General features: G+C 38.0%; 2 protein-coding genes across 3 annotated transcripts in view; one reads left to right on the top strand and one right to left on the bottom strand.

The window, feature by feature from the left end:
• LOC127852601 (uncharacterized) overlaps positions 1-9,749 on the bottom strand; it is a 56,941-nt gene extending 47,192 nt beyond the window's left edge. The window contains exons 1-7 of the mRNA XM_052386556.1: positions 9,612-9,749; positions 6,677-7,041; positions 6,154-6,432; positions 4,804-4,979; positions 3,934-4,134; positions 2,813-2,945; positions 2,279-2,507 (exon numbers count right to left, since the gene is read on the bottom strand). Of these exons, the coding sequence (XP_052242516.1) occupies positions 2,279-2,507; positions 2,813-2,945; positions 3,934-4,134; positions 4,804-4,979; positions 6,154-6,432; positions 6,677-7,019 (1,361 nt within the window). The 5' untranslated portion in view covers positions 7,020-7,041; positions 9,612-9,749. The remainder of the gene's footprint in view (positions 1-2,278; positions 2,508-2,812; positions 2,946-3,933; positions 4,135-4,803; positions 4,980-6,153; positions 6,433-6,676; positions 7,042-9,611) is intronic.
• A 2,182-nt stretch (positions 9,750-11,931) lies between these two features.
• LOC127852585 (nonsense-mediated mRNA decay factor SMG9-like) overlaps positions 11,932-20,511 on the top strand; it is a 46,923-nt gene continuing 38,343 nt past the window's right edge. Inside the window, exon 1 of one of the 2 annotated variants that reach the window (XM_052386539.1) lies at positions 11,932-12,146. In XM_052386539.1, the coding sequence (XP_052242499.1) occupies positions 12,045-12,146 (102 nt within the window). In that variant the 5' untranslated portion in view covers positions 11,932-12,044. The other variant, XM_052386547.1, reaches the window with a different exon arrangement.

The following is a 20,511-nucleotide window of genomic DNA, read 5'->3' as shown; positions in this document are numbered from 1 at the left end:
TTAGATACCTATTTTGACCCTTTACCACTTAGATACGTATTTTGACCCTTTACCACTTAGATACGTATTTTGACCCTTTTCCACTTAGATATGTATACACTACAGTTCCATTATATCGCGATTGACGGGGTCCAAAGATCGCGATATATCCGGAGCGCGATATAAATCCAGACATGTCTGACTTAGTTGTTAAGCAGTTGATGTGCAGTTAATGTGTCAAATTTCATCGGTGTTTTCATTTTATGTACGGCGCTGCTTTATCTTTGTATCGTAATAATTGCAAACCAATTTTACATGTACTTTTGTACAACAACAACAAAATATTTGTGTATAAAAGTAATATCATAATTAAAGTTTTGATTACCGTGGAAATTGTAATGCCATTATTAATTTTTATTTTCAGGTACGATCAGCGTAATATACGTATGAAGACGTATGAAGTGTACTTGTGCTAACGTTCGAATCTACTCTTACAGATGGTCCGTTTCAAGCAAGAAACAGGAAACAAACCAATATAATTTAAAGTTGTTTTTATTTTATATTTACAGACACAACGAGATTCATCACAAGAAGAATGCGCAGTTCTAACAAAATTTTGGCGGACGTGACATTTGTTGAATTATTCAATAAAGAATATGTACATATATATGGCATTAACATTGTCAACATGCATATCAATACATTTACGTAAAACATACACATACATTTATTAACAAAAACATCAATTTCGATCACAAAAAAAGTAGTCAGTCAATTCAGTGCGTTTCAATGACGACCGGGCTTCTGATTTCGCCCGGTATAGAATGTTCCTCAGGTGTTAATTATTAATTCATTAATTATCTCAATTTTCTCAGTAATCGAGAACTGTTTACGTTTTCGTGTGACGGTAGTGCTTGTAGCCATTTTTGTAAGTAATTCGTGTACAGAGACAGAATGCACTTTATATACCAATAAACTGACATTATTATCGAGAATGAGACACTTATAACTCAAGTGCTGCAAACAACTCAATCCGTGTTAAAACAACACTGTCACTTACGGTCTGTTTTCACACCTCACTACGTGTCAAGTATAAGGCGCGAAATAACGGGTGATCAATTACTAGCCAGAACGGGTTGTTATCGCTGTTTGCATATTGTCAGATTATAACTTGTCAACGAATTTTTTTTTTATTTAAAAAAAAATAAAATGTGTTTTTGTGATCATTCTTGCCGGATTTTTTGGAAGCCATAGCCCACTCGCGATATAATGGACAGCGCGATATAACGGATCGCGATGTAACGGAGTTGCAGTGTATTGACACATTTGTAGTCCCTGAGAAAGTTAAATTTAAATAAAGACCTGTCTTACTAAATTTAAGTTTTAAAGGCTTCATTTCCAAGATACTGATGAGCAGCAAACAGCATATCACCTGAACAGACTGCAAGTTACTCAAAATTGATCAAAATTTGTCTAGTCTGTACAAACTCTGGAACTACATGATAAAAGTAGACATTTTATTCAAAGCATATGATATCCGCTCTGGGAAAACAGTGCTAAATATTTGTGAAGTCCACACAGGCTAACCAGGGACGACTCTTTCCACCTTTATATAAGTTTTCTTTCAAAGGAAATATTTTATGAACAAAAAATCCAGTCTGACTGCACAGGCTTATCTGGAATGACACTTAACGCACATGCATAAAGAACTATTATGAAGCCAGTTTTTTTGTTAGAATGCGGTCTTATATGCAGTGATATTTTTACAAATTTTCTCATCTGAGTCCTGAGACTCGATAACTTTCAAATTTATGAGTCCCCATATTGAAAGAATGAGTCCAAATATTAATCCATATTATTTTTTGAGAAATTTCAATGCATTTTGGGGACTAACATAATTCAAAAGTTTGCATCCCCAGAGGTTTTTGTGAGTCCAGGACACAGTACTTGCAGGTAAAACAAGAGCTGTCACCATAGGATGACTAATGGCCCCTATAAACGCTTGATAGAAGTTATGAGCTTTTTTTTAAAACTTAAACGCAAATTTCAAAACCTAAACGCGGACCCTAAGTTCAAGGTCAAGGTCACAGGGGCCAAACTTTGTGTGCGCATGATAAGGCCTTGTCCATATACACATGCATGCAAAATATGAAATTGCTATCTGAAGCAACATATTAGTTATTAGCATTTTTTGAAACATTAACGCAAAGTGTGACAGACAGACGGACGGACGAACATTCCAATCACTATATACCCTCCTTCGGGGGCATAAAAAATCACTGTATATGAATATTCTTACTTCTCCAATTCCTCTTCAGAATGAGCAAACGTGCAGCTGGCGCCGCGGGGACAGTTCCTGCGTTCCAGGAAGTCCCGGCACATGCTGGTCTTATAGCGCGCATTGAATGGCGTCAGGAAGTCATGTTTCCTCATGCCCGCAGTCTGCAGGAAGGTCACCAGGCCCTCCACAACCGTCTGGACAGCCTTCATCACTCCGTCTAGGTTCTCCCATGTTGGACATGGTACATCTAACACACACAGGTATGAGCCTCATTTTGGGAAAACTGATAATACATGTGCATAAAGTGTTGTCCCAGATTAGCCTGTGCAGTCCAGACGGGCTTATCAGGGACAACACTTTCTGTCTAAACTGGATTGACTTCCTTTAAACAAAAATACAATCAAAGCGGAATAAGTCTTTAAGATAATCCTGTGTGGACTGCACAGGCTCATCTGGGATAATGATTAACACACATGCATTAAACCTGGTTTTCCCACAACAGGGCTTATATCTAAATATTCAAGACACACCTGAGTTGTATGCACATCTCACCTGGTGAAGGGTCGATATTGGACAGGAACTCCATCTCGGGTCTCAGTCTCGCCAAGTTGTGGGGGTCAGCAGTCCGCTGTAGGGCGATCAACAACTCTGTTACACTTGCCGCAAACGTCTGCGGGGTTTGTAGCTGGAACAAGCAAGAGTGAAAAGCAAAGTCATAATTAACGCTTGCAGCAAATGTCTGCTGGGTTTGTAGCTGGAACAAGCATGAGTGAAAAGCAAAATCGAAAGTCGTTATTAAGGCTTGCAGCAAATGTCTGCGTGGTTTGTAGCTGGAACAAGCACAAGTAAGAGTCAAAATTATCATTCCTGATGCATGTTTACACTTGTACAAATAGATTATCAATGATTGACTGCATGTGAAACTTGTGTTACCTTATCAATGATTGACTGCATGCGAGACTCGTGTTACCTTATCAATGATTTACAGAATGTGAGACTTGTGTTACCTTATCAATGATTGACTGCATGTGAAACTTGGGTTACCTTATCAATGATTGACTGCATGTGAAACTTGTGTTATCTTATCAATGATTGACTGCATGTCAGACTTATGTTTCCTTATCAATGATTGACTGCATGTGAGACTTGTGTTACCTTATCAAGGATTGACTGCATGTGAAACTTGTGTTACCTTATCAATGGTCGACTGCATGTGAGAATTGTGTTACCTTATCAATGGTTGATTGCATGTGAAACTTGTGTTACCTTATTAATGGTTGATTGCATGTGAAACTTGTGTTACCTTATCAATAATTGACTGAATGTGAGACTTGTGTTACCTTATCAGTGATTGACTGCATGTGAAACTTGTGTTACCTTATCAATGGTTGATTGCATGTGAGGCTTGTGTTACCTTATCAATGATTGACTGCATGTGAGACTTGTGTTACCTTATCAATTATTGACTGAATGTGAGACTTGTGTTACCTTATCAATGATTGACTGCATGTGAGACTTGTGTTACCTTATCAATGGTTGATTGCATGTGAGACTTATGTTACCTTATCAATGATTGACTGCATGTGAGACTTGTGTTACCTTATCAATGATTGACTGCATGTGAGACTTATGTTACCTTATCAATGATTGACTGCATATGAGACTTGTGTTACCTTATCAATGATTGACTGCATGTGAGACTTGTGTGTGGAGTCCCCATACAACAGGGAGGACCACTGGTCTGGCGCTATACGCAATCCGGCCTCCATGGCAATCTGCACAATCTGGGAGTCATGTTCGCGTCTCAATGAGTCATACGACCGGTACTCCTCCTTAAGTTGCATCAGAGAGGATTCTTCGTCTCGTTTTGTAACCTGGTTGTAGATAAAAGGTAAATATGCAGTGTAATAAGGGTAGGAAAATGTGTAGTGTAACCAGGGAGGTAAATATGTAGTGTGACCAGGGGAGGTAAATATGTAGTGTTACTTGGAAAGGTAGAAAGGTACATGCATATCTCTTCTTACATGTCTTAAGTGTAACATGGGGCAATAAAGGGTTTGAATTCATATGGAGTATTAACCACCAGTCAAACAAAATACAGCCTTTGTTATACTATACACTGCAAAGCTTAAATTATTAATCAAGCTATATTAGTTTTAAAAAATGCACACATTTCTGTTCCAATTGTGGTACAGAATTTCTTTATACAATGTTTATCATATAGTTTTTTTTTTTAAAGGGTTAAACATTTGGAAATTGCTTAATGTATAATCAGTGAATAAAAAAAGTGCCTTTCAAGACTTATGGCACTGCCCTAAAGGGCAACAAACAGCCCCACATACCTTATAAAGTCACTGTGAGGTAGTAAATATGGTGTCTGCCTAGCTTGGAGGTCAACAGATAGCTTCACACCGAAGGAGCATTCTTTGAATCTCTCACAAAGACACCAAGAATTGGTTCCACGAAGAAAACAGACTCTAGGGTGTTTCAATAAGCCTAAGGTTTTCGATGCAACAAACTTAAATAAATAGGTTTAAACTAACCTTGAAGCATGAGGCCCTGTAAAGGAGCTGGACCACGTGCCCAATGGCCGTCTTGGAGGCCTGTGGGTACTGAGCCTCCAACCTCTGAACCACAAACAGCACCAGCACCTTCCTGGACAGCGCCGAGCCATCCTCCAGGGCCAGCAGGATCAGCTTCAACACCTCCTCCTGCATGCCTGTAGTGTACCCAGGGGAAGTAAATATGAAGTGTACCCAAGGGAAGTAAATATGTAGTGTACCCAGGGGAAGTAAATATGTAGTGTACCCAGGGGGGTTATAAAAATGTAGTGTAACCAGGAGAGGTAAATATTAAGTGTAACCAGGGGAGGTTATTATAGAGTGTAAACAGGTGGAGGTAAACATGGAGTGTAACCAGAGGAGGTAAATATGGAGTGTGACCAGGGGAGGTAAATATATAGTGTGACCAGGGGAGGTAAGATATGTTGTATATTCAAGGAAGGTAAATATGTACATTGGTACCTCTTCCTGCATGCCTGCTGTGTAACCATGGGAGGTAAATATATGGTGTAACCAGGGAAAGTAAATATGTGGTTAACCAGGGAAGGAAAATATAGCAATGCTCCAGCAAGGCCTAAATCGAAGGGCGCCGCGCCCTGCCCTCCCGAACTTCCGCCCTGCCCCCCCCGAACCTCCGCCCTGCCCCCCGCCCCCCCCCCCAAAAAAAAAATTTTTTTTTTTTTTTTTTTACATATGCTAATTCATAAATCTCTTATTACATTGTAATTAGTCTAATCCTCATTGTAAACATTATATTTGAATGGTTTAATAATAATGGGAATAATACAATTATTTATAACATATAAATTAACATGCAATAGGAAGCATTCCAGAAACACCCTCGCGCTCGAACGTGCCCTTTTTACAAAATACTGTGCGTCAAAAGTGCCCTTTTGACAAAATACTGCGCGTCGAAAGTGCCCTTTTGACAAAAAAGCCCCCCTGCCCTTTTCAAATCCTAGCTGGAGCACTGTATAGTGCATCCAGGATATGTAATAGAGTACCTCTTCCTGCATGCCTGTAGTGCAGAATTCAATATTTACTCTTTTTTTTTACAGAAAGACCATCAGAGCAGTTCCTCTTGAAATCTACAAGCCAGAATCTGACGTCTACTAGACCATAATTGACAGAGCAAATGACCAAAATTGTGTCATGTAACTGTTTCATCAGGATTGATCAGAAAACATCAGTGAACATGGGAAACTTGTTTTTATGAAAATAATAATGTGTTTATCATTTAACCGTTTATAACCTTCAGACATCATCCTTTGTTTTACAGCAGACACTTGCGATGCAAGTTTAACATATAACATTTTCAAGCATTCCTCAAACCTGGTCCAAGGAACTGGCACCCTCTGCCCCTCACAGCGGCCCACAGGTTGGACGACAGTTGCTGGGGGTTCTGGTGCTGGAGGATGAGCTCAGTGATCGAGCGCTCCCCAAGAGACCGAGCCGCTCGAAGGGCCCGGGACCGACCCTCTTCCTCAACCAGCTGACAGTTTACAAGGGTGATGAGCTTTCGCTGCATGGGCCGGCTGAGCACGCAGTTGGAGCTGCCGGAGTCACTGCTGGAGGAGGAGGAGGACCCTGAGATGATGGACCCAGAACTACCTGCAGAGAACATAGACACACAGTGCGCAAGTGTTATGTTTTCATTGAATTATTGTGTAACATGTCATACAATTTGTGCATTCGTAAAGATTTGTGTCATACCTAATCAAATAATGCCTATTTTATATTAATCATCTTTAACAATTGGATAGCAGAAGTAATCCGAAAATGATTGTAGTTTTTCCTTGGAAATGTAATGTTTATTCTGAATAGAATGGTCTAAAATGTATTTGTTTATACTTACTAGACGAGACTGGCTTAAGTAACAGTGCCAGATCTTCCACGCATTTCTTTGCAGCGTCATAATACTTCTTATACTGTTCAGGGACACAGTTTAGCTTGTTGTCCGGAGCGGCAGTAGCGCTGACCAACTGCAGTAGGGCAAAGTTCGCAGGCAAATCACCGAGGTCCCTGCATATAGGAGAGTTGTCAAACGGGCACTTTCTCTGCTGGAGTTTCGAGAGGCACGTGCGACAGATGGTATGGCCACAGGCCAGACTGATGGGACGATAGAGCTGTTCATTGAACACGGAGTAACACACTGGGCAGGACAAAAACTCTGTCCACTGTGGAGCTTGAATGGGCATAATCTCTGCAGTCTCCAGCTTGCTGAAAAAGAGAAAACATCACTGCGTCAGAGTCACATCTGCAGAATTCTACATATTTAAATCAGACAAGTTTAGTGTTGAGTATGATACAATTGTACCTGAACTTGGGGTTTTCAGGATAAAAAATAATTTCACACTTTACCTTTCTTAAGATCATTTGAACCGTTCTCATGGATACTTGGGCTTAATTAAGCATGTTGGTAAAGTATTGGCCCAATTAGCCAGGCCCCATTCCCAATAGTAAAATAGTATATATTCTTCAAAAGATCTCAACATTTTGTTCATCTCCTATCAAGCTCTATAACTTCAACCTTAGTAAATATAATACTAAAACACTTAAATTCTCAATGTTGAAGCATTTTTTAGCAAAACAACATCAATAAGAATTCCTCATTTTTAGTCAAAATGCTGTGAATTTTCCAAATCCAAAGGGAACCAGCCCCATTCCCAAAATAGTGAAAAACAACACTGGGGCCAAGCAAATGAAGCTCCCCGCATGCTCTTTTTCCGGTCTTTGTCCAATGTTGCATGTGAAAGGAGTTTCAGTAGGCAAAACATTATTAAAACTTACTTGTGAAATTCTTAAAGTATTGAGGTCCTGAATGATCTTATGAAATTTTTTGATTGACAGTCCTCCTCTAGAGAAATATGACTAAAGGTTGGCATTTACCCCAGTAAGAAGTGGGCAAATAAAAAACGCACATAATTCTTAGTTTCAATTAAACAGAACATGCCAAAATGTACTTCCTGGTAATAAGGTTTCTGCAAATGACATTAGTGTTCCCAAAACAAGTGGCATAAATGGTGCCATGGTATGTTTATCAGACATTCCCAAAAGTGCCCGACAGTGGGACCTGAACCGACGTTTTTAAGACAGGTCTGATTGAATAAGCTTTGTTGCCAGTCCAAATATCGGCAAATAATTCAAGAGCAAAAGTTTATTTATTTCATAGAATTAAAACCTGAAAATAAAACAGAGCTTATAAAGAAATTATGAGAATAAGAGGTACAAAGAGTATCTACGAACATATTTGCAACCATTTATTCAATTAAAAATGGGGCCAAAAAAGCCTCACATTCTACATCTACATCATATGTCGGCGCAATCACACTTGATTATTACGCGACGGGTGGTGCTAGGTCAAGAGAAAGATATGAAATGATAGGATAAATAGAAGAGATTTGATAGTTTAAAGTATAGAGATAGTAAAAAGTTTTGCCAGCTTCGTTTTCTCCTCTTCAACCCAGACCTCTCTGGTTACGGTGGCCGCGGCCAGCACAGCAATGGGAATCACTAGGGGTTACTTGAAGCTGGGCACCTAACAGTAATTAGAAGGTGAGTGAGGAAAGCCCCTGCTTGAAGGATACCAAGTCAGGGGCCTCTGCAACTGACGCAGGGAGGTGGTTCCAAACGGATATGGTTCGTGGAAAGAATGAGTTCTTGTGGTAAGATGTGGATGTAGACGGCTGGTGGTATTTCTTGTTATGGTCCTTAGGGCAACTAGGGGCTTGTACAAGGTATTGGTTGGCTGGGATATCCACCAAGTCATTGATGATTTTGTACAGCATGGTGAGTTGCGCTTTAGTCCGTCGTGACTCGAGTGTCTCCCACCCCAAGTGCTCGATCATGGAGGATACGCTGCTGGTGTTGTGGTATCGGTTGGTCACATATCTAGCAGCCCTCCTCTGTACCATCTCAAGCTTGTAAACCAGATCTTTTGTAAATGGGTTTCACACTGTGGAGCAATACTCAAGGCCTGGCCGGACAAGAGAGCTGTATGCCGTGGTCTTAACCTTCTCATTGCTAACGTGTAGGTTGCGCAGGAGGAAGCCGAGTGTACTGTTTTCCCTGTGATGTCCATATGGTGGTTCCATGAAAGGTTTTGGGACAAGGTTACTCACAGGTACTTGGTAGTCAAGTCAGTCTTGAGGATGTGGTCTTTCAGGGAATAACGGAACATGATTGGGTTCCTCTTTCTGTGGACACGGAGAATGCTACACTTCTCTGGGTGAAAGTCCATACCCCATTGTCTCCCATTCGGCTAGCTTTATCAGGTCGTTTTGTAGGATCAGGCAGTTTTCTACCGAGTTGATTTCCAGAAAAACCACACAGTCATCTGCGAAAAGCCTTACTCTGGATGTGACATGTAGTGGCAAGTCGTTGATGAAGACAAGAAATAAAATGGGTCCGAGGACGCTTCCCTGAGGGACTTTGCAAACAACGGGTGCTGGCTTGGATGTTGCTCCATCAACGACTACCCTCTGCGTGCGATCTGTCAGAAAGGCTTCAATCCACTTCAAGGTGTTACCCCTGATGCCATAGTTGTTGAGTTTGGTGAGCAGGCGACTGTGCGGGACCCGATCGAAGGCCTTGCTGAAATCAAGTACAGCAAGGTCATTGGGACCGAATAACCTGAAAAATCGGGGCTGAAAAAGCTTGGTGCCGACAACCGAGTCATTCACACTCAGACATGTCAGACACTGGCAAAAATGCAAAGTTTTGACATGTTAACATCGGCTGTCGATATACTGCATACATTATTCGGAAATGAATGATATAAAAGTACGTACGAAAGCTTCTAACACGCAAAATGTGTTGAAATATATATCCACACAATGGATTAGTCTTATAATTGTAAAAAGTACTTAAGTTATTAGTTCATAACTAAGTGTAGTCGCCATCTTTACCATTGTATCACCTTCGTTTTGCTAAAACCCGTCTACCAGAGGATTCGGCCTGGGTACGTTTGCACAAAGATCTTTAGATGTTTGGTTTACAATTTATTACCAAAAAGCTCTCAGTTAGCTTTCTATAAAGCTCCGATATTACATAATACCTCCATGAAAAATGGTAAATACAGGTTTTACGTTCTTATAAAAAGAAATAGAAATAAATTTGTAATACATGCGGGTTTCTTTTTCATGTAAATCAATTAAATTGCAATTGAATACAAAATAAATTTGAAATACATGCGGGTTTCTTTTTCATGTAAATCAATTAAATTGCAATTGAATACAATTTTATACCTTTTTGTTGACTTTCAATTTGAATTTCAATAAATGAGATCAATGTTTGTTTAAACTTGTGTGTTTTGTTTTTATTCTGTCAGCAGGGGCGTCAGAAGCAAAGTGACATTGGGGCGGAGGAGGGGGTGGGTATGGGAGGTGCGGGGAGGGGGTGGGTATGGGAGGGGTTACCCCCCTCCCGTTGGTGGGGGTCCGTGGGGGCTCCCCCTGAAAAAATTTCAAATTTTAGCATCAAATTGCGCATTCTGGTGCGTTTTATACCTGATACCTGACCTTATACACGTCTATTGCAGGCATGTACTGAATTACAAAAGTTGTGACAGACAGACAGACGATGGAAAAATGATCTCTATATGTCGCAGTTTGTACTTTATAGCAGACGACACAACAATAGGGATCATGTGGGTTGAAAGAACGTTCTTCGGGATTTTTTCCCCGAAATTTCGTTTTGGAAATTTTTTATTCGTTGGTTGGTTTGAAGTAAACATATTGAAATGACACAAAAAGTGGTAAAACATTAAATAAGTTTTTAAGAATTGATTTACTTTGAGTTATTACAATTAATTCAGGTATCTTGAGGTATCTTTAATGTAGTGATAATTAAGGACTATCGCATATCGGCACATTTGTTTCACGCCTTACTTTCCTTTTATATTAATAAAATCAAGCAAAGGCTTAGATCATACCGACGATTAAAGATTGCCATGTTTAATTACTGAAGAATAAAGGGATTATCGTTATAAAAGAGACCGATCAATTGACAACATAATTAACACTTGCATTAACGCAGGCGGGTGATGACATTCAACAATACATGTGTCATAACCGCAAACGCGTGATTACCTTGCTTCATGGTAAAGATATTTTCAAATATACGGACATTGAAATGAAAAAGGTCTTTGCCGAAATTTCATATTTGCCGAAAATATAGGGGAGGTGGCCGCCCGTGCCGCCCAAGCTCCGACGCCTCTGACTTTGTTAGGTTTAAGTGTGAGGGTTAACTCTTCTTGGAACATGTTTAAACTCACATTGGTTTTTATGCTCTGTTCTTTAGATACCGTTCCTCTTAGACGTTACAATGGATGCTACGAGCTATAGTTTCAACTTCACAAGTTATAAAAACGCAACAAAATATGGAAAAAAATCAACTTTAATTAAAAAACCAAAATGATATCAAACAACTTAAAGTTGTCCAATCTTTAGGTCCGCAGAATATGTATGTCGCAAAAGCTAAAAATATTTTTTATACTTAAAAAACTTTCTATGAAACCGCAAAGCTCAGCGGTTTAATATTTAATATGTCACATCATTAGTGTGTTGCATATACAGTCAAAACTGACCTAACTCAGTTACTGTCACTTGAGAAAAACGACCAAATGCATGCAACAGTCAGTCTGGATTTCACCCGACGAAAGTCACTATATATTACACTTGAGAATAACGGTCAATTGTCCATTATATATATTCACTTGAGAATAACGGTCAATTGTCCATAACGGCCAACGGACAGTATATTTCACTCCGAATGTCATGTTTGAACTGAAAACAATGGTCACGCGTCAGTTATTTCGAGTCACAAAAATTAAGAACACAAACGATTCAGGTGCAAAGTAACAATAAGAATGTGCATTAGTAGCAATTATCGGCTTCATTCATAACGACAAAGCATGAGCGCGTGACGAATTCAATAGATATGTATAATAAACTGACCTTTACTACACAGGAAAATCTTTCCTTTTTTATCTATCAATAACCCGGCCTTTGATGAACACTTAAGAGTGGTAACAAAATATTTATTCTCCTATTAATGTTTTTGGACTTTTATGATTGTACTTGTAAAACAAAATACGCAAAAGTACGGGAAATTGCTCATGCACAGTTTGGTTCTGCCGCAAGCGTGCGTAACTTTTTGGATCCAAAATTCTGGGTGCACGAGATACGGATCCTAAGTTTTTGCAGAAACAATTTCAAGTGAATATGTCTTCAGATATGATTGAGCGCGACTCACGACGAGGTGGTGCTGGTGGCAGACGAAGAAGGCCACGCGGCGGTAGCTCTACAACGGGCATTGGAAGAAAAGTTAGTTTTGTTTAGATATCCTTGTTACCTATCTATTCAACCACTTTCTTATTAGCCTACGTAATAAACTGTAAATCCGCGTATCCGCACGTGTCCGAATACTGAGAAAGTTTTCACAACATTCGTTTCTTGATCATAGGAAGTGTAAAATGCGACAAATACAGGTCTCTTTGCTGTGCTAGTCAGTTTGTATATGCTTTTGTGTACTTGTCAGGTTTTTTTATGTGCTCATATGTACTTGCTGTGCTTGTCAGTTTTATATGGGCTTAAATGTACTTGCTGTGCTTGTCAGTTTTATATGTGCTTATTTGTACTTGCTGTGCTTGTCAGTTTGTATATGCTTATGCGTACTTGTCAGTTTTTATTTGTACTTGCTGTGCTTGTCAGTTTTATATTTGCATAATTATGTGTACTTGCAACCTTTTATTTGTGAGGAAGCTGCTGACCAGTTCAATTCGAATCTGTTTCAATTTGATACCTCGTGTTTACCCACTTTCTTAGCTCATTTTGTGTTTGGTTTCTTCTTAGTCTTTTAACTCACAATTTTTTACGGCAGTTTTTTATTTTGTATATTTTTTATTTTTTAGATCTACTTATAGATCAAGATCAGCGGCCTCCTGCACAATATTTCTTTAAATAGTATGAAAACTATTAGAATGTTATACTGTGATTTCATTAACTTATTAGCATGCATATCATATCTATTAACTTAATTTTGCTATATTTTATTTCCATATTGTAGCTGTTTTATACTTGTTACATATAGGAGGTTTTGGGGATTCCGATAATGACGTCACGTTTGCGCATGCTCAAAATTTGGCCGTCAAAACTGCAGGCCATTCTGCTATTGTTTGCATTGATAAAGCGCATCGTGATAAGGTTAAAAACATATTCGCGACCCTTTTGAAGAACAAAAAATACTCAGAAATTGAAATTAATTCAGATTGAATTGAATCCAATGAACGAACACAAATAAGGACGAAAACAAACAACAAATTGATTGATTTTATGTAATCAACATACAGAAACTGATTTGAACCTATTTGTCCTTAAAAACTTACCTTGTAACAGATTAATTAAATCCTCTTGATAAATGTTAATGGCTTTTATTTAATTGTTCACACCAATTTTGACACTCTTTGTTTCAGCATTTTAACCCAGTGTTTAATTGCCCCTTTCTTTATCACAAACCAATTATCTCGATATGATCGGATACTGTCCAGACAATTACTAAGAAAACAGGGACCTATACTTGTATTGACTCTGTATGGGGTCTCTGCATAAACCACATGTGTCTGGTCATGAAACACAATTTATGATACCTCCATGTCATCTCTCGACATAGTAAGTAAAAAACTTAACAGCTGCTTTAATAAAATATTTGAACATATTTAAAAATAGACATTTGTAAGATATGGATTAACAGCTAGGAACTATTAAGTATATATATTAGCCAGTTTAAACATAATAATAAAGTGTTTAATAACTATACATTTAAAATATTGTACACATTTACTGCTACACAATTAACGTATTTAACGGGTACCTGCAAATGTTAACTCTGCTATAATGTGTAAAGATCCTGCGTTACTGAAGTGTTTGAAACATCATCATGAAAACGAGCAATCGCGTTTGGTCATTATAGGGATATAAAATACTTGCGTTAAATAAATTAAATGTTTAGATTAATGGTATCATAAAATGCTAGATTTGTATCGCTCATTATCACGTCAGACGAGTTTTCAATATACGTGTACATGCAAAGACAGTTCAATTTGCAAAATATGCAGGTGTTTTTTTTCAATTCGAATGCTTAGATTTATTAATATTTTCATTCAATGTTAACAAAACGAAAATTCATTCAATGTAAAAGAAAATTAAAAATGTATTTCAAGATTGAAAAGTATTGAGCTATTTTAGGGCTTTGTTTTATAACTGATTCAATGCACCCCTTACACTAAATTTCAATCGTTGATGAAAAATAACACTATCGCATTCACACCACTTATAATAATATTCAAATTATTATATGTTTTATTATTTTTGAAATATCATTTATTAAATTCTTATTTTAAAAAAGAATACGAGTATTTATAGTTTTGTTTAGTGAAATTATAAGTATTTAGTCTTCCGACGACCTTTACTCTGATACAATGTAATTGGCCGTGATCAAGAAGTTGACGGCCAATCTATTTTTAGTAACGGAAAACCCCTCTTGTGACGTCACACAAAAACCTCCTATATACACATGTTTATATAGTCGTTTCAAAAGCCTTAATGGCTGATGTTGTCTATTTATGTCTTGCCTACTCAAAATTAATCTTATCTATCTATCAAGACAAAATGCTTGATAGAGTTGTCTGCTCTTGTTTATAGGTTGGGGTCATGTTGGTAAACAAGTATGCAAAATATGAAAGCAATGTGTCAAGGGACAATGAAAATAAATGGGGTAGTACGAAAACTTTAACATTTGCTGCATATTCTAAGTGGAAAAGGGGCCATAATTATGAAAAAAAGTACTGGGTGCCAGAAAACAACTTATTCTACTTTTCACTGAATTACAACCTAATTCCACTTTTCACCGAATTACAACCGAGTACCGAATATCATTACCGAATTACACTTTACTTCAACCAAAATTAACTGACATGTTTTTTATTTAACTTAATAGTGAACTACATTTTTAGCTCATCTATTTTTTGAAAAAAAATTATGAGCTATTTAGGGCTGTCACGATACCCCGTGAGCGTACCGCGGTATATCGTGATACGGCAACACTTTATCACGGTACGTACCACGATATTTTACAGAATATGTATCTGTGAAGAAAACAGCAGAATAACAAGTTTTACAAACTTTATTAAACTCAATAATCAGAAAACACTGGTATCATAGTATGACTAGAAACTGTAAAAGAAACTGTAATAAACTTGATAGAAGTAGTCATTGTTATTGTTATTTTCATTCACGTCTTTTTTTAAAATGTCCGCCATGTTGTTTACAATAGCTGTGACTACGATCTGTGTAAATCGAACGCTTCAAGGGCATGTTTAAAATGCGGAGTCAGCAGGCCCAGTATTGAAAATCCGTAGCGTTCTGACTTTTCCTCGACTTATTCATAATCTTAAGATAATATGATTCGGAAGTGCCATACTTTGAACGATCGATATACTAAAGAAAGAAAATTAAAAAATAGAGTAAACATCTTTGGGATAATTATGAACTTATTTGCAAAGGAAATCTGTCCCAAATTCCAAAAAAGGTACGGACCCATACATTGCCGTATTTTAAACGTGAAAGTTAGACATCTACCAGTGGAAGCGCTTGCTTGACCTGGATATTAAGGGATTATTTATTTAGCCCTTTTGAATCGCTTCTACAGTTTTCAAAACAATATCTATATTAAAATAGTTATGTAATGTATTTATATCCAGGGGTTTTTCAGCACTGTCTGCGTCTCCGGAAAACGGAGGTATTCCCAAAGCAAACGGACCTGATCCCAAACCGAAATTATTAAAAAAATCCCAATTTCCCAAAAAGAAAAAAAAAAAAAAAAAAAATTTTTTTTTTATAAAAGTGTCTTATCACTAATGATTATTAGATTAATAATGTTCCAACTTGTCCAGCTGATGTGTATCATATCAACAATCAATGCTGTGGTTGAGCAAGGATTCAGCACCATGAACCTGCTGTACTCCCCATTACACAGCACATTCTGCCAAACCAAACTTATCCTCATCTGATGCTTACCTGCATTGAAAGTCTAGACCTGAATGACAGAACATTGGAGGAGCTGTGTGATGCTTTCAAAAACAGAAAGCAGAGATAAATTATGCTGTAACTTGTGTCACTAACCAGTGTTTGTTTTGGTCAAAAATATCTGCTATAAGTTTTTGACTGTACAGTTCTTATCTCAGAGTGTAACTGGAACTGAAAAACTAAATCGCAGTACTTGAATAAACGTTGAACATGCCCAATATTGCATTTATTTATATAAAGAAGACAAAATAACAAATACAAACACATTTATTTGTTAAACCACTGACTTATTTAAGCATGATAAATTCACAATGTTTTCCCAAAATGAGCCGTTTCATCGAAGCAAAAATTCCCAAAATAGACTATTTTGTCGATAAAAAATTCCCAATTTGGTCAGACTCCTTTTCCCAAAATAGGCAGAAAAACCCCTGATATCTGTGCAAATATAATAATATTAAAAAAACCGGTGCGGCAACGCTGTACCGCGGTGTGATTTTTTTCACGACATGCACCGCGATATACCGGTGAATCGTGACAGCCCTAGAGCTATTGTCATCTCCTTGGCGTCGGCGTCTGCGTCGGCGTCCGGTTAAGTTTTGCGTTTAGGTGCACTTTTCTCAGAAAGTATCAATGCTATTGCATTCAAACTTGGTACACTTACTTACTATCATTAGGAGACTGGGCAGGCAAAGTTTGATAACTCTGGCATGCATTTAGACAGAATTATGTGCCCTTTTTATACTTAGAAAATTGAAAATTTTGGTTAAGTTTTGTGTTTAGGTCCATTTTATTCCTTAAGTATCAAAGCTATTGCTTTCATACTTGCAACACTTACTTACTATCATAAGGGGACTGTGCAGGCAAAGTTATGTAACTCTGACTGGCATTTTGACAGAATTATGTGCCCTTTTTAAACTTAGAAAATTGAAAATTTGGTTAAGTTTTGTGTTTAGGTCCACTTTATTCCTACAGTATCAAAGCTATTGCCTTCATACTTGCAACACTTATTAACTATCATAAGGGGACTGTGCAGGCAAAGTGATGTAACTCTGACTGGCATTTGGACAGAATTATGGGCCCTTTATACTCAGAAAATTGAAAAGTTAGTTAAGTTTTGTGTTTTGGTCCACTGTACCCCTAAAGTATCATAGATATTGCTTTCATACTTGGAACACTAGCAAACTATCATAAGGGGACAGTAAAAGGACAAGTTGCATAACTCTGGTTGTCATTTTTACAGAATTATGGCCCTTTTTTGACTTAGTAACTTTGAATATATGGTTAAATTTTGTGATTCGATCCACTTTACTTCTAAAGTATCAAGGCTATTGCTTTCAAACTTCAAATACTTTCATGCTATCATGAGGTTACTGTACCTGGCAAGTTGAATATTACCTTTACCTTTGAATGACCTTGACTCTAAAGGTCAAATTAATAAATTTTGCTAATATTGCCATAACTTCTTTAGTTATGATTAGATTTGATTGATACTTTGACAAAACAACTCTTACCTGACATACCACAATAGACTCCACCCAAACCATCCCTAACGCCCTCCCCCCCCCCCCCCCCCCCAATTTTTTTTGTTTTTTTTATCCCCCGCCAGAGGCGGAGGGATATTGTTTTGGCGTTGTCCATCCGTCCGGCTGTCCGTCCGTCCGGCACTTTTGTGTCTGAAGCCATATCTTAGTAGTGCTCTGGCGGATTTCATTGAAACTTGGTATGAGTATATATATGCATAAGAGGATGATGCACGCCAAATGGCATTGTACACCTCCTGTTAAAAACAGAGTTATGGCCCTTTGTATATTGAAAAAATGCTTTTTACTATAGGTTTTTTTGTGTCCGGAGCCATATCTTGAAAGTGCTTTGGCGGATTTCATTGAAACTTCGTATGAGTATATATATATGCATAAGAGGATGATGCAAGCCAAATGTCATTGTACACCATCTGTTAAAAACAGAGTTATTGCCCTTTGTATCTTGAAAAAATGCTTTTTACTATAGGAACTTTTGTGTCCGGAGCCATATCTTGGAAGTGCTTTGGCGGATTTCATTGAAACTTGGTATGAGTATATATATGCATAAGAGGATGATGCACCCCAAATGGCATTGTACACCATCTGTTAAAAACAGAGTTATGGCCCTTTGTATCTCGAAAAAATGCTTTTTACTATAGGCACTTTTGTGTCCAGAGCCATATCTTGGAAGTGCTTTGGCGAATTTCATTGAAACTTGGTATGAGTATATATATGCATAAGAGGATGATGCACGCCAAATGGCATTGTAAACCATCTGTTAAAAACAGAGTTATGGCCCTTTGTATCTTGAAAAAATGCTTTTTACTATAGGCACTTTTGTGTCCGGAGCCATATCTTGGAAGTGCTTTGGCGGATTTCATTGAAACTTGGTATGAGTATATATATGGATAAGAGGATGATGCACGCCAAATGGCATTGTACACCATCTGTTAATAACGGAGTTATGGCCCTTTGTATCTTGAAAAAATGCATTTGTTTGTGTGTCGGCAGCCATATCTTGGAAGTGCTTTGGCCAGTTTGGCGGATTTTATTGAAACTTGGTATGAGTATATATATGGATAAGATGATGATGCACGCCAAATGGCATTGTACACCATCTGTTAATTATGGAGTTATGGCCCTTTTTATCTTGAAAAAATGCTTTTTTGATTGTCAAATATAACACTTTTGTGTCCAGCAGCATATTGGCGGGGGATATCCATTCAACGAATTTGCTTGTTTTTTTTAAGATCATCTCACAAATGACCACCACACCCTCACACAATACCCCCAACCCCCCACCCCACCCCCCCCCCCCCCCAATTTTTTTTTTTTTTGAAACGGTTAAAAAACACAAATATTTATTTTTATTATTTTATTTTTGAAATACCGTCCAACCATCGCACCCAAGAATTCCCTCCCCCCTACCCCCCCCCCACCCCCGAATGTTTTTAACCAGGTTTTTAACCAGGTTTTCCGAAGTTAATAACAATAACGCACTGACGTTACCATCTATGTTAAGAACGCTTACACTGAAAACACGAGGCTTGTATCTAGTAACGGAAGTAGTAATGTTTAATTTGACGTTAATAGATCAAGTCATCGTCGGATCCCAACGGCTGCTGATTACGCTCCGCTCATACATTTAGGAATGGAGAGTAACGTAATGAATAGACCTGGGGTGTCCGACGATGAGATCAAGTGTATTTCGGATAGGCTTTCGAACTTTTGCAATTAACGATGCGAAACAAAAAAAAAACGTACCAAAAATGCATATGTCTATAAATATCGCTACATTTTATACATGTCCCGGAAAATCGGCAAAAGTCCCGGACAATTTAACTCAATGTCCCGGTAATTGGTCTGAAAAATTATGGCATGTATGTGTGTGAACAACTATCCTTTGCCCTTACGCAGCAGGAAATAATGACGTAGTAGATTAAAGTCAATTAACAACCACATTAAACAATGCCGCCTTTTTCGGTTTGACCGCGAACGTGAGACAATCAATATGATAACCGGACCCCTGTTAATTGATCGATTTTGACACGTAGTGTAGTCTGCCTATTCGGGTAGGCATTGTCATGGAGACGCTGCAGATATACACAGATTCGAGGTGCAGTTAAGCCTAAGATAAGGTACATGTATATATGGATTTTGTAAATTCCGGGACATTTGACAGATTTCCGGGACAGCGGGACAAGTTTTTCATTTCCGGGACTGTCCCGGACAATCCGGGACGTATGCAGGGTTCGCACAGACCTTGGTTTATCTTGAAAAGTGCTTAAAAACGATCTGGAGTGCTTAAGAGTGCTTATTTTCAACCATAGCCTTGAAAAGTGCTTAGAAAGTGCTTGAATTTGGCTGGAAAAGTGCTTGAAAATGAAATAACAACAATTAAAAATGTTAAAAAAAGATTCATTATTTCCAAGCTTTCAGATGATTTCACGTCATATCGATCCGATGATATTGATCACTCCTCCTATCTGACCCACGCCAATTTTCGCGCTTTTTATCAGAACAAAAAATTCATTTATTTCATGTAGAAGTTGTAACCTAAAATAGCTGTACACGATGCGTGCAAACCGTGTCAGATGATTTACAAATGTTGCAATACAACTGTCCTGATTGGGCGCTTATTTCACCAAATCTTTAAATAGAATCATATGAGGAATTTCATTTGATACTTTCGAAAATTGCAAACGTTTGTGTTTATGACTCTAATCGTCTATATTACCCACCCATAATTTGATTTTAAAAATGGAAATCGGGCATATATGGGATTATTGAGTATGGATAAAGATGGGAGAAGTTGCATGTATGCGATTGAGACAGTTGAAACGTATGTATCGGGGAATCTGGAGACTCGGGATAATACGATTACTACAATCAGTTATGAGTTCTCCTTGGCTTCAAACTGTTAATTAAATAATCAAACGCTCAATTAAAACTCCTCCAGGTGCGGTATCCTACAGCTAGTTGCGAACACTGTTTTCTTTTATACGCAGCGTTTTATAAGACAAAAAACACTGGCATGGGCATGGGTGTGAAATACATTATTCATTATCACTTTTAAATGATGGGGA

This window comes from Dreissena polymorpha, chromosome 1 (genome assembly GCF_020536995.1).
Source record: "Dreissena polymorpha isolate Duluth1 chromosome 1, UMN_Dpol_1.0, whole genome shotgun sequence".
Lineage (NCBI taxonomy): Eukaryota > Metazoa > Mollusca > Bivalvia > Myida > Dreissenidae > Dreissena > Dreissena polymorpha.
Note: the sequence above shows the minus strand (reverse complement) of the source record. Positions and strands in the feature narration are given on the sequence as shown.